This window comes from Hibiscus syriacus, unplaced genomic scaffold (genome assembly GCF_006381635.1).
Source record: "Hibiscus syriacus cultivar Baekdansim isolate YM2019G1 unplaced genomic scaffold, ASM638163v2 tig00111166_pilon, whole genome shotgun sequence".
In the NCBI taxonomy this organism is placed as follows: Eukaryota; Viridiplantae; Streptophyta; class Magnoliopsida; order Malvales; family Malvaceae; genus Hibiscus; species Hibiscus syriacus.
In genome coordinates, this window is record NW_024063008.1 from 1,248,582 (window position 1) to 1,262,562 (window position 13,981).

At 35.7% G+C, this 13,981-nt stretch overlaps 1 protein-coding gene, 1 non-coding gene and 1 pseudogene across 4 annotated transcripts; 1 reads left to right on the forward strand and 2 right to left on the reverse strand.

The window, feature by feature from the left end:
* Window positions 1-377: 377 nt before the first annotated feature.
* LOC120155171 (ubiquitin-conjugating enzyme E2 28-like) lies at window positions 378-13,486 on the reverse strand. Of its 3 annotated transcripts, none has more exons than XM_039166756.1 (5): window positions 13,473-13,486; window positions 2,499-2,579; window positions 1,784-1,911; window positions 741-845; window positions 378-610 (listed from the first exon to the last, which is right to left on the reverse strand). In XM_039166756.1, the coding sequence occupies exons 2-5, from the start codon at window positions 2,566-2,568 to the stop codon at window positions 467-469; spliced, it is 447 nt and encodes a 148-aa protein (XP_039022687.1). In that variant the 5' UTR covers window positions 2,569-2,579; window positions 13,473-13,486; the 3' UTR covers window positions 378-466. The 3 variants fall into 3 exon arrangements, with proteins under 3 accessions (XP_039022687.1, XP_039022685.1, XP_039022686.1); XM_039166754.1 differs by lacking the exon at window positions 13,473-13,486 and adding an exon at window positions 2,718-2,777; XM_039166755.1 differs by lacking the exon at window positions 13,473-13,486 and adding an exon at window positions 2,718-2,750 and having other exon boundaries at window positions 379-610; window positions 2,499-2,571.
* On the forward strand, window positions 3,095-3,166 carry TRNAM-CAU. The gene has a single exon. It is a non-coding gene; the product is annotated as a tRNA-Met (tRNA).
* On the reverse strand, window positions 3,243-5,242 carry LOC120155172 (annotated as a pseudogene).
* Window positions 13,487-13,981: the final 495 nt, after the last annotated feature.

Consider the following 13,981-nt stretch of genomic DNA (forward strand, 5'->3'; position numbering starts at 1 on the left):
ATGTTGAGCATATTTTTTTAATTGACAAGTAATTTTGATTATTTTTAACTTATTAATTTCGATTCTTTCTAAAGATTTAAGTTTAAATATATTGAATAAACCTATTGAATATTTTTTTTATAATTTTTTTTTTATTGTTTGAGGAGTGTGGAACCTGCAAGCTTCCATGATGTCGGCCTAGCCTGATAAAGTTCACGGCTTACACGTTTAAGCCGGATTTGAAGCTGCTGAACCGGGTTTCAATTTTGCAGAATGAAAATGAAGGGATGAGCAATTGAAAACAAGAGGGTATTTTGAAGATAATTTCCATACAAATATAATCAACACGGTAAATGTGTTTTAAGGCAGGCTAGGTTCACTAAATAAAGAGGATCCAGATGACACGTTGACTCTTTGATTTATACATTAATTTAAAGACCAAAGCCCGAACGGAATGAAGCCATTCTATTGCATACATACCAGCATATCAACCCATAGCATACTTCTGGGTCCAGCTCCGAGCAGTCGTTTCGTAGTTGCTCCTGTCGGTCTTGTACATGTGAGCAATCTCGGGCACCAATGGGTCATCAGGATTTGGATCCGTTAAGAGTGAGCAGATTGAGAGCAAGACCTGGAGTCATAACAAAAATAAGAACATGTCTCATATCTAGATGACAGTAAAACCAAGGCAAGCTAATGTTACATGATAATAAGAAAAAGCTAAATTAGGGTGACCAGATATGGTGAATTGAACAAATAGCCTTGGATATGGTGAGGGCGGGGCTCCATTGCTCCTTCAAAATATCAAGGCAGATGCTACCATTGCTGTTAATATTAGGGTGAAAGACCTTTGTCCTGAACGAAACCTAAATGGAAGGGAAAAATTAGTTAAGAAAAACTACTAAGTGGCGGTAATGACAGCTGCTAAACAAGCATGTCATAAGGAGACATTAAGGTCAGAAAAGCATGAAATTTAGCAGAGTCTATCTCAGCATAGACAAATCATCATCCACCAGTTACCATAAATTTCTCTTCAAAAATAAGTTTGATGATATTGTATATTTAATATATGAACATAGACATTATCAAATAAAATTATAAATATATTCTTGTAGCGTCCATACACTATATTTTGTTTAGCCAAGAGGTATATAGTAAATGTGAGGAGCCATAACAAAATATCCATATGCGTGTAACAGGGAAGGCTTTCCTGATACTGCTTAGTAAAGTATAAACAACAATAAATCATGTACAATTTGGCACTGAAAACCACCTAAAAATAACCATTACATACCAAACATGCATGTGCATAAATTTATGCCATATGAAGATTAAAAAAGAAAATAATTTGCAACATAATAAGATAACAAAATCTAGAAGTAATCAAGTGGAAAAAGCATTTACTCATTTCGATGCAAAGCAATATTTGCACAAGCCAAAATGGCTAAATAACATGAAGGCTTTAAACATTTATGCAATTACATATCACCGCATAACGTTGAAATAAAAAATGGGAAAAGGCAGGAGCATACACCACATTAGGAAACAACTGTATCAGATTTTTGAGGAGATAAAAGTCATGTCTACAACAATTGCACATAAAATGATAAAAAAATTGGCCTGAAGTACATGCAGCACTATGCTATCTTCTTCCATATGCTTAAGAGACATCGTGGCATGTTTTTAGAAAATAAAAGACGATCAACTACAGTTTAATACATAGCCAAGAAAGGTACAAATACAAAATATACAGTGAAGCGGGAAAGAATAAAAACTAAAATGGTTAGGGAATACAATCAAGCACCTTGGGTGGTTTAAATGGATAGTCTGGAGGGAAATGAATGGTGACTAGAAACACTCCACCAGTATATGGACTGTCTGGAGGACCCATAATAGTTGCTTGCCAATGAAACATGTCTTCAGCAACAGGACCTGATTCCATCAATTAGAAAAAGAGGTAAAACAACAGTTAGATGGAATACCAGATCTGCAAGCGACATCATCAAAATATTTTTCTAATAAAATCTCACATTTGCCTTCAGAAAATATAACATGTTGCACTCCTAAACTATTTTAGAACATTTAACAGAAATGGTGATGCAATGCCGAGTTCTTACATGGACATAATGCAATACTCGGAAGGCCGGAAGAATTCTTCAGCAAAACATGCTAACCATTTCCAAGCAACTTGAATTAAAGTATAACTAATTCGAATGAAAGCCTACCTAATAAACAAAAAAAATGGATATGAATAGTTTGAACCAATGAAATCATCATGGTCAAAAGTATACCCCCAATAATTAGTATGAATACATTGTTTACAGTTCATAATTCAAACAAGCAACAAATATGATCTAATTTAATGATTTAGAAAATAAAAACAGAAAGCATATATAAAAAAATCATTAAAAAAACGAAGACAAAAGTTTCCTGTAAACAAATAAAGATGATGAGAAAAAGCACAAGAAATAAACAAAACGAGGCGCGAAACAGGGAAAAAAGAGACAGAATAATCGAACCTGCGCCGCCAGAGGTAGGAGGATCTTTCTGGAGATCCTTGAGCTCCTTCAAGATCCGCTTTGAAGCCATCACCTAAAACCCTAAAATAAACAATTTTTTTTATTGAAGTAAAAGAAAAAGAAGAAATTCCAACCTATATCGCTTTCCCTTCAACGAAGGTAGATTGGAAAACATCAAAATTGAAGAGGCAATTGGTGAAATTGGAGGGAAATAAGTACCTGCGAGATCCTCCTGTCCTGCGCTGTCGTGGGTTATAGTCGCTGAAAATAGCGTAAGAAAAAGCAACCGTAGGAAAAATAATTTCATTAAAAACAAAGGTATAATACCAAAATCAGTCCCTTAACATTTAACTGATTAATCATTTTAATCCTTATTCCTTTTTAACAATTTAGCCAGTATCATTTTAATTTTGGTCAAATTAATAAAATTTAATGACTATTTTGTTTTAACACATTTTAGTCCTTCATCCTATTAATTTGTTTTTGCTACCGTCTCAAATATTGACGCGCGACCTCGTTCAAATGTCGGAGTTTCTGCTTATAGTAATGACTTGTAATTTTAATCTTAAAAAACTTAGTCAGACCCATTCCCAACTATCAGAGTGGCGCAGCGGAAGCGTGGTGGGCCCATAACCCACAGGTCCCAGGATCGAAACCTGGCTCTGATAATATTTATGTTTAGCTGGTCGTTATTTTTTTGCTTCGTTTCTCCAGGTAATGATTAAATGCATACCGAAAAGGCTCTAAAAAATATCTATTCTAATCACTTCTTTTTGCAACATTGTCAACTTTCATTTCCATAGTCCATCACACATACATTTTGTAGTTAAAAGAACAACTAATGTCACTGCTAGTCTGCTACTATGGAGAAACACTAAAACAGATCTCCACTTCCAGGAATTTACAGTTCCATGATCACTTGGGAGGCACAGACAGTGATCAGGTCTCTTATTATTAGCCTACCATCATATAAATAATTGAATACAAAGTAACAGATTCTATTCTTCTAGTTGAACTAAGGGTTTTTTATTTGCATTATTCGTCGTCCTTAACTTGAAGGGACAACCGAGAGTTCCAGACGTCCAGTCCATTCCTCACCTGTCTTCAATGTTATTGATTTTTCAACTGCTGCCCCCATTGACACAGAGCATCTGTTTGTATTCTTCATCCCCAAAATCAGCTATGGCTTTGGATTTCTTCTCCCATAGATTCCATACACCTGAAGAAATGCAAAAGAACTTAACATCAAGGCCGGTGTTTTTGGTTCGCTCATGCGGATGCCATTCATTAACACATGTTTAGATTGAATTGAAGAGGTTTCAAAAACTTAGCAACATCTGGAAGGCCTTCTTTCCGTATAAAAGAGGTCTGTTTTCTTTCGTGGTCAGATATCGCTGTGACATCTCTTGAGCCAAGATAAACTCTATCAACCTGCAATTTGGAATGCAATAATTAAGGCTTAAACATTTACTCCATCTACATGCAAAATAGTTTATCGACTGAACCACAACACTTCGAGGGTTCCAAATTTCGAGACATTCAAAGGAGGGCGCTTTACCTCGGATTCAAATGTTAATGCATCTCCTTGTTCGGTGAACCGCTCCCTTTGGCATAGGTTGTCAAGATAGTCAAGAGTCTCCAATCCCTCTATCCTCACTTCACTGTTAATTAGTATACAAGAAAGAATATCCATTAATGTCAAGAGCTTAATGTTTCCTATTGATTGAACGCGCTTTACTTTCTTTACCATGAGTAAAATTCGAGGAGTAATGGTCAAAGGACTTGAAAGATAGAAATATATGTACCTGATATCAGAGACGGAGAAATATGTGTGATAAGCAATTGAGAAACTAAAAGGCTTGGAATTGATGTTCCTGATTCGTGATATCAAGCTTAGATTTCCATCTGTTGTCAAATATACTCGAAGCGAAATTCGAAACTGGAAAGGTATAAACTAGTAATCAAAATACATACATAATTAGAAATAAACAAGTTTTATAGCGGAAGATAACTATTCCTAATCTTATATAGGCCTCACCTGTGTGGCCAGATCTTCAAATCATTTGGCTTTAGAAGTAAATCGATATAGGCCTTTCCATTGTTATCATTTGGATGCAAAGGTGGTGGATTCTCATCAATGATCCAAGTCCTGTTCCGGGCAAAACCGTGTTGCTCGAGTGATCCTCGCTGACCAAACTAACAAATTCAAAAGAAAACACATCAACCAGATGCATACAGACAGAGAAAATTGATGCATATAAGCACTGAATCCTAAATACCTGTGGGAAACATATAGGTATCCCTCCTCGAACCGCATACGGTGGCTTTAAAATTGCCTGCAACACAAAAATTGGGTCAGATGACAATACAAATACTATGACTTAAGACTGCAGATTTGAATGTTACCTTGCTACTTGTGAATAGCAATTCTTCACCTCAGTCGGTCCTCCATGAAAGAACCTGTCCTCCATGCAAGCTAACCTGAATAGATTGCAGTTTGATCGAGAGGGTAAATGACAACTAGAATCAAGCATCTACTGAGTTTTAAATTGTTCTTCAACCTGTTCAATCAATATTCCAGATACCTTAAAAACAATGTAAAAGACTAGATTACAAGTTAAAAAGATTCTGACCCTTGCAGATGCTCCTCGAGAATTCCGAAGCAGAACCTGATCAGTTCCATTTCTATCCTTTGTGACTTCAACAGCTGCCCCAGAATTATTCATAGTTACACGGTAGTAAGGACACGTAAGAGTAACGATATCTCTTTCTGTTATATCTTAAGAGAAAAAAAACAAAAGTTCTTTATAAACAAGCAGTTGCAAGCAGTTGCCAGTGCCCTTCACACATTCTAGTGAAAAAATCCAAAATTTTCTCGTGAAAATTCCAACTACTACTGCAACTGCCTCAAAACAGGACAAAATTCAAGGGGAGGGAGAAACTAAAAAGAAAGAAAAAAACCCTAATCTAGAACAACTTCCCAGACAACCGAGCTGTCTTAAAACTTGAAAGAACCGACCAAAATCGGTTTCAGAGACAACCAAAATTATTGTTGGACTCGTTCTATTCTCCAGACAAAACCGTTTACGATAGAAACAGTTTAAAATTGTGTAGGGAAGTTTGAAAGCAGGGAGAAGGAGGTCAAGTCAAGAACAAATGCCAAGTTCTTTGGAGAAAGATTTGTCTGCAAATTTGAGCTTGACCTTTTCGTTTAATTTGAAGGCTCGGATTTTTGGAAGAGATCATATGGGTGATGCTGAGGAAGGCGACTGACTCATTATTTAATTAGCATTTATGTGATTTTTTAAGGTAAAAGTTTACGCTAAAGGGACAAACTTTCGGCTTGGATCGGTGGTGGTGGCTTCCAGACATGATGTAGACTCTACTGTCTGAGCCTACGACCCTGAATATAACTGAATTAACGACCCACGAAAAAGTATTAGTAAACAGAATATTATGTTAAAAGAAGAAAAGAAGCTAGGAAAGGAATGATTTTCTTATTCTTAGTGCTGCAAACAACCCAGATTCAGTGGATTTAAGTTTAACTGAAAGAATAAAATCTTAGGGGTTTCTTTATTTCATTCCTTGCTTGTTTTCAACAAAATCATCATTAATGGTAGGGAAAGTTTTGAAAGTCGAATCAAAACCAATCTTAAAATGGGTGGGTTAGGTTAGTCCAAGGTAGGTTCTTTGTTTCTCTGTTGTTTACAGTGAAAACCAACGTTTGATGTATCAAACGAAAGATGACAATGTTGATTACATTTGAGTGGTTAGTAGTTACTAGTTAGATGCTCTTTGATCAAAGTCTAAATTTTGAATTTTATGGATAAAAGAAAGATAAGTTTAGAAAATTTTGATTCGGTTAAGAGTTCAACTCGAATTATTTTTAATATAGTTAGAATTCACATGACCATTGCATGTCGGTCGTATTAAAACAAAGACAGTTTTATATATAAAAAGATAACATGCCAAACGATGTATTGCATTGAAATTTGAAGTCTTTTTGCTCCGGTTAGTCTAGGGTGTTCACCCTATTGGCTAATGCCATCTTTGGGCAGAAATCTCATGCCTTGTAATTCAAGGTCAAGAAAGATCAACCAGTGGCAGGGCTTTGTTGCAAAGATCACTTCTTTTCAGCATCAAGTTCATATTGATTCAGCTTGACATCGATCTTTAAACAACTAATTATTCGATCTAATTGAGTCTAGTGACAAAATTCGAGTTAACCGAGTTTACGAATATCGTTTTATTATTCAAATGTTAAGTCGAAACAAATGTATTTGTTCGAATTTATGTTCAAAAAACAATCAAATTACTTAATTAATGACCAAAACGAAATTTTAATCTTTAATTTTCTTTATTATTCAAAATTTATAAATCAAATTTAGCTCGAAATTAAAATTCTAAAAAGATTTTGAATCAATTCAAATAATTAAAAGTTAAAATATAAAATTTTAGTCGGCTACGCCATTTTGTGGGTAGAAATCACGTGCCCCATTACAGAGCATAGATGCTGTAGACACCCGTTTTTGTCCGGGTTTTTTTTTATCGTTATTTTATTATTATTATTATTATTTATTATTATTATGTTTATTAATTACATATTACATATTTTACAGGCCAAAGCCCAATATAACAGGGCCCAGCCAAGGCCCAACCAATACCCATCACTCAGCAGCCCGATTGCAAACCCTAACCTTAGGGTATCAACATCCCAGCGCCGCACCAACATAGACCATTCGATCTGGACCCATTCAACGGTCCAGATCGATGGTAAATAGGGTTTCACAACCCTAAGCCAATCCAGCCGTCGTGCCTCTTCAACGTTCCAGTAGCCGTTCAAGCCAACAGCCATCAAGCCACTGCCGCCAGTGAGTTCCAGTTTCCCAGTCGACGAGCCATCGTCGAAAGCTTCCCGAGCCGATCAGAGCCCATCCCTCAAGCAGTCAACAGTGACAACATACCAAATCAATCAGCAAATCAGAGAAAAAACCCAATAAAAAAACAAAAATAAATCTAAATAAAAAATCCCTATAATCCCGAAAATCCGGGATTCAATCACCCTAAATCAACAACCCATAATTTCCCTAAGCCTTAGGTACCATTATCACCGAAAGAACCCTTAATAATCCAACAGGGCAACCATAATGGGGGGAGAGGATTCGGTGAGAGCAACAGAGGGGAGAACGAAAAGAAAAATACAGAGAGAGCTTCGGGTGGGGGGCTCGAAACAAAGGAAAGCTCGAGAGGAAATAGAGATAGAGTGAGAGGCTTACCTTGGATTCGGTCCGGCCGTTGATTGCTTCACCGGAGCAGAGGACTTTGTGGTCAAAGGGGACCCTTTCGTTTATTCTGCGTCCCGTGGCCACCGGTTCACGGTGGTCGGGACTCTGGGCCGCCTCGTGCGATGAAGAAGCTGGGAGAGCTCTCCCCTGAATGCTTCGGTATTACTGCTGAGGGAGAGAATGAAACCAAATGGGAATAGGGTTTTCTAAACCCTAAAACAAGGCTTATAACTTGTTTCCAATACGCCACCGTTTCAAGGGTCTGGGTACCCGTGTTTTGCAAGCATGGGGTAACTACAGTTTAGGTCCCTTCTCCTTTGTAATGCTTTATTTAAGTCATTTAATGAAATTATCATTGTTTTATTTCGAGCCTTTTAGTTTTTAATGATTGCATTTCAGTCATTAATTTGTATATTATGTTTGCTGATATTATAATTCGGTTGTGATATTTATATTTACTTCGTTTTAGTCACTGTTGCAGTTTATTGGGCATTTTCCTTTGATATTCAGATTTGGTCATGAAATTTGCAAATGTTATATATTAGTCACCGTTCATGTTTTATATCATATTTGTCTATATTTGATTCTGGATTTAATATTTTCAAATATTTCAATTTAATCACTGATCCCATGCATTTTATTATCTTTACTGTTATTTGAATTTGGTCACCATATTCGTATATATTCTATTTTAGTCATTGTTTGATGTTTGGTTTAATTACTTGGTGATCTTTTATGTTTATGTTTATTTCATTTTAGTCCTTACTCTTTTATATTACTACTTTCGTTAATGTTGGAATCTGATCTCGTATTGTGTAATTATTTTATTTTAATCACTGAATATAACTTTGCATTTTTTAATTTTTGGCTTCAAGTTCTAATTGCTTTTATTTTAGTCATTTTCTGTTTTTTTAATATATTTGGTTTAATGTCTATTTTATTTTCTTTTGTTTTGGGCATCTATGTTTCCTTGTTTATATTTTAGTCATACTAATGTATATTATGTCATTTTTGTGGATACTTGACTTTGGTCCCAATGTTTGTAATAGTTTCATTTTAGTCTTAAGTCTTGTGTTGTGATATTTTGTAGACGTTTGAATTTAGCCATCATATTTGCAAATGTTCTATTTTGGTCACTGTCTGACATTTTATTTAATTACTTTTGATCCTCCATGTTTCTGTGAAATTTCAATTTAGTCATAAGCTTTACTTTTAGGGTTATTTTCACTTCTAGTATTTGACTGTTTAATGTTTGTGATATGGGCTCTAAATTATTTTTATTTTTTATTTAGTCCTTTAAATTTCGGTTAGTGCTATTTTGGTCCATTAACTTTCTGTTTTTGCTGTTTAGCCTCCTAAGTTTCTGTTTATATTATTTTAGCCCCTTAAATGTTTTTATTTATTTTGGTTTGTAATATTTACTAATTTATTTTTAGACATTTATGTATGGATGTGTATTTTACTCATTAGTTAATTATTGGATTATGTAAATAATGTTTTTAATTTCTTTAATGTAAATATTATTTTGTATTTCCAATTACATTTATGTTCATTATATTTTTATCTATATATGAAATATTCGACTATATTTTCAAGAACACGTATGCATAAAATGGGCGTGGAAAGTACCATTTGGTCGAAGTGGTGCGATCCGATACGGCATTTTAACGACATAGGAACTTGCAACAAGTCGAGTATATTTCACTAATTAATTAAAATGATGCAATGTGTGTTATTTTAAATAGTAATTTATTTTATGTAAATGTCAATTTCAAAATTTGCATTTGTATTCAATTCACATTTTAGTTAATCAATTTATTTTGTTGTATGCAAACGTCAATTTTATTTATATTCGATTCAGTTTATCAAGAGAGAAATATTCTTTATGGATGAGAAATAGTCGAGTTAGCTTTCCCGATGGAGGATTGCTAATTTCGAGATTTCTTTTCGAGTTAAAGAATTTTCTCTAATTATTTAATTCGAAGCAAATTAATCAACGTTCGATAAATAGATCATATTTTAACTTTATATTTGATTTATAATTTCCACCATTTACAACGAGGTGTAAGCGACACAGTACCAATTTTGGGCGTTGTGGGGGTGTTTACCCTTCCCTGCACGTAACCGACTCCCGAACCCATTTAAATGAATCTTTGGTAACGCAGACCGAATCTTGTCTTAAAAAAATGATTTTTCTTAAAATTGTTTTAAAAGACGTTTTTAGGTATTCGACTTACCTAACCCAAAGGTTGATGGCGACTCTTTTTAATTTTATTCAAATCAATTCAAAATCACCCATTTTTTTTTCAATTTAAAGTCATAATTTGTTTTTAAAAAATAATATTTAATAGTTTTACCTAAAAATTGGTTATGACAGCTTGGCGACTCTGCTGGGGAGCTTTTTTTAGAGAGTCAGGCTGTATGTCGTTTACACATTGTCGTCTTAGTGGAAATTATAAGTTTGAGTACATAGTTAACTTATGATCCGTTTATTGAAATGTTTAATTGCTTCATTTTTAATTATCATACTAACATTTTATCTTTTTGCTTTCAGCTCTATCCAAGTTTTTGTCGAGTTTTTTCTTTTCATTTTGAGTCAAAGGTAGGTATGTTCCTCCTCACACACATCACTCGCATTGGCATAACATAAGCTCTAGACACGAGCTTCGATCCAAATTAGTTGGGGTGAATGCTTCACTCTCGTAAGAATTTATTCTTCGTATGAGTTTTAGCAAATAACCCATGGGATACATACCTTATACCTTCGTAGGGATTTATTCCTCGTACGGGTATAAGACAGTGAATCCCCTCGAATTGAACTCGTTCCGTTTGAAACCTGTAATGGGTGAGGATCGAGGGTCTGGCAGCCCAAGGGGGCACCGACATCAAGGACAATTCGAGTCCCTTTTTTCCGTTAGAACCGAAACCATGCATATAGTGAACCGTAAAATGGTCACCCTAGGTATAACTATATCGAATCTCTGTCCGTCAGCAGGTACCTAAAATAGGTGTACACAAAGGAGGAATATTTCTAAACCCTTACCTTTTGTTTTAAGTTTGTAGAATATATTTATTCTTTTAGAATAAAAGCATTCGAACTAGATACCATGCAGTTAGGACCAATTTCTTGAAAATAGATCATTTTGGGTAGATAGCATGTCCGGGTAGGATTGTTATTTAATTGAAAGCATGTTTGGGTAGATATCATGACGGGGTAGGTGTTATATCCATCTCTGAATTACATTTTTATTTGTATCAATTATTTTACATATACTAACTTATTTTTCTCTTTTGTTTGTGTATACTAACTTATTTCTTCTCTTTTGTTTGTGTCATTTTGTCATTTGCATTGCATTGCATTGCATCATCATAATGCAAAAGTGTTGATCCGTAAGGGGATATTCGAGAGAAAATTTTCACAAGAAGAGATAAAAGTTTTCAATCAAGCGATCGCATACACAGACATGCATCGAGGGCTAAAAAGAAGTCTAGAGTACAAGAATGAGATTTTCTCGAATATCGTGCACCATTCGAGACTGATATGATAATCCACTGATCTAAGGAGTAATCCAGCAGTAGATTCTCATCCACAATTATTCCATCGTTAACCATCAGGGAGTGAAGCACAAACTTCAGCATAGCCTAGGTATTAATGGAGTTAGTTTACAGAGCATTGAGGGGCATCGGTTCCAAGTACAAAGATCCGAGACGAAGCAGTGAGCTCGAAGATCGTGCATCATTCAATACTGAGATGATGATCCACTGATTCAAGGAGTAATCTAGCAGTGGAGTCTTATCTACAATCATTTCATCGCTAGTTATCAAAGAGCGACACACCGACCTCACTACCACCGAGGCATTAACGGAGTCAGATTACAGAGCGCTTGAGGGGCATCATTATTGAGGACGAAGATCCGATATGAAGCAGTGATCCATTCTAGGCTCACCATCTAAGCGAAGACATGTCTGTAAAGTGGACTGTCTTGTAATGTGAAATTTTTTATCTCTGGTGGGAATTGTTCTACGGTATTTATCGTTAGGATCAATATTTTTGCATCCGCATTTGTATCATTGCATTTTATTCAACATTCATTTAAGCATTGTTACGTGCATTAATCATACCTTGTGGGAAACTTTGAGGAAGCGCTTCTAACTGTGCAACTGCATTCACACAATATTGAAAATGGATGCAAAATTTGAGGAATTGAAGAAAGAGCTGAACGAGAGTTTTCAAAAGTTGCAAGCAGAGTGGGAGGTTAGAATGGAGTAGATGCAAAAGACCACCGTGGATCGTATCTTGCAAAACCAAAAGGACATAGTTGGCCAAATGGTAGCAAAAATGGCTGAGCTTAACCAAGGAAAATGCAGAGAGAAAATTTCCTTGACCCGTGAAACAGTTGAATGTGTGAAGGCACAGGCTAATTCACAACCACTTATCTCGTCCAACAGGATTCCTAGTCACCAAGCGACGAGAAGAGCCAAGAACGAGATCCCAGAGAATTTGAAACAGTGGTGCAGAGAGACATTTCAGGGAATGAGAGGACAAACCTCTCACAACGGGATGGATGCAACAGAACTAGTACTAGTTCCCGACTTGGTGCTCCCGCCCAAATTCAAGATGCCCGAGTTTGAAAAGTACAGGGGAACCAGTTGCCACAATGCCCACCTCACGATGTTTATTCGAAGGATGACTGGATACACTAACAATGATCCGATGTTGATCCACTGTTTCCAAGATAGTTTGATTGGACCCACTTCTAGGGGGTATAATCAACTGAGTCATACTCAAGTCCGCTCCTGGAGGGATTTGGCTAGTGCTTTTCTGGGCCAATACAAGCACATGATTGATATGGCCCCGATCGAACAATGCTTCAGAATATGAAGATGAAGAATTATGAGAGTTTCCGACAATATGCTCAACGATGGAGGGATGTCGCATCTCAAGTGCATCCACCAATGACTGAAAGAGAGTTCATCACTCTATTCATCGATACATTGAAGTCTCCATATATCGACTACATGATAGGGGTTGCCACTAAGAGTTTTTCTGACATTATCACGTGTGGAGAAATGATCGAAAGAGCAATCAAGAATGGCCAGATAGGAGGCACTAGTCATTCCGACAATGAGGAAAGAGATGATATTAACATTAAAGGATCTTATCTAGCTAATATGGGGACCAAACCTCATAAGGCATTCTGTCACATCAATCCAATCCCAATGACATATGAGGAATTGCTCCCAGCTCTAATTGAGAACAACCTGGTGATTCCAGTTCAATCCAAACCAAGAACTGACCCATATCCTGAAGGCCGTGATATTAATGCCATATGCAGCTATCACATTGGGATCTCAGACCTTCCGCTGAGAACTGTAGGACACTGAAGTGCAGGATCCATAACTTGGATTCAGGGCATGTACAATCGAAGACATTGGGGCATTGCATCTAACACTTGCATCCATAGAGATTGTTTTGTTTGAACTCGTTTTTGTTCTTTCTTCAATATTTGCTTAAATATTTTTAATCTTTGATGACTGAAATGATGCTACCTTCTAAGGTTAAATAATTGAACAAATTTTAATCTTGAGTTCTTTGAATATCGAATGAATTACATATTCTTTTAATTCTTCAAGAATTATAGATTTTTGACATATGGCAAGATTAGACCTATTTTATCCTGTCTAAAACCCTAAAATAAAATCTCAATTTTTACCCGAAATAATTCCTGGTCACTACAAAATAACCAATTTTTGACATTCTATCTCTTTGAGACCTTGAAATATTCTTTTCGACCTTGAAACATTCCCTCTCTTTGAGACCTTGAAATATTCTCTCCACCTTGAAACACTGTATTTATTTTTTTTAGACACAAAAGTCCTACCCATACCTTTCTTTGAGCCAATAAAGTCACCATCGTCTTTTTAGACGTAAAACCAACATTTTCTACCAATAAAACCTACAGACATTGAGTACAAGATGTTCACTTGAACATAAACCTTCCTACAAAGAAGACACAGTGTGGGGCATCTCGCATCAATTTTCTGAAGACGAGCATGAGCAATTGAGACATGTTGAGAGCAAGAAGCGAAGAGAAAAAAATAGAATTCATTCAAAATAGTTCTATCATGCATTAATTACTGTTTTCATTTAAATAAAAATTAATCCTGAAAATCTATCCCCCTGGGGATACCTCTTCT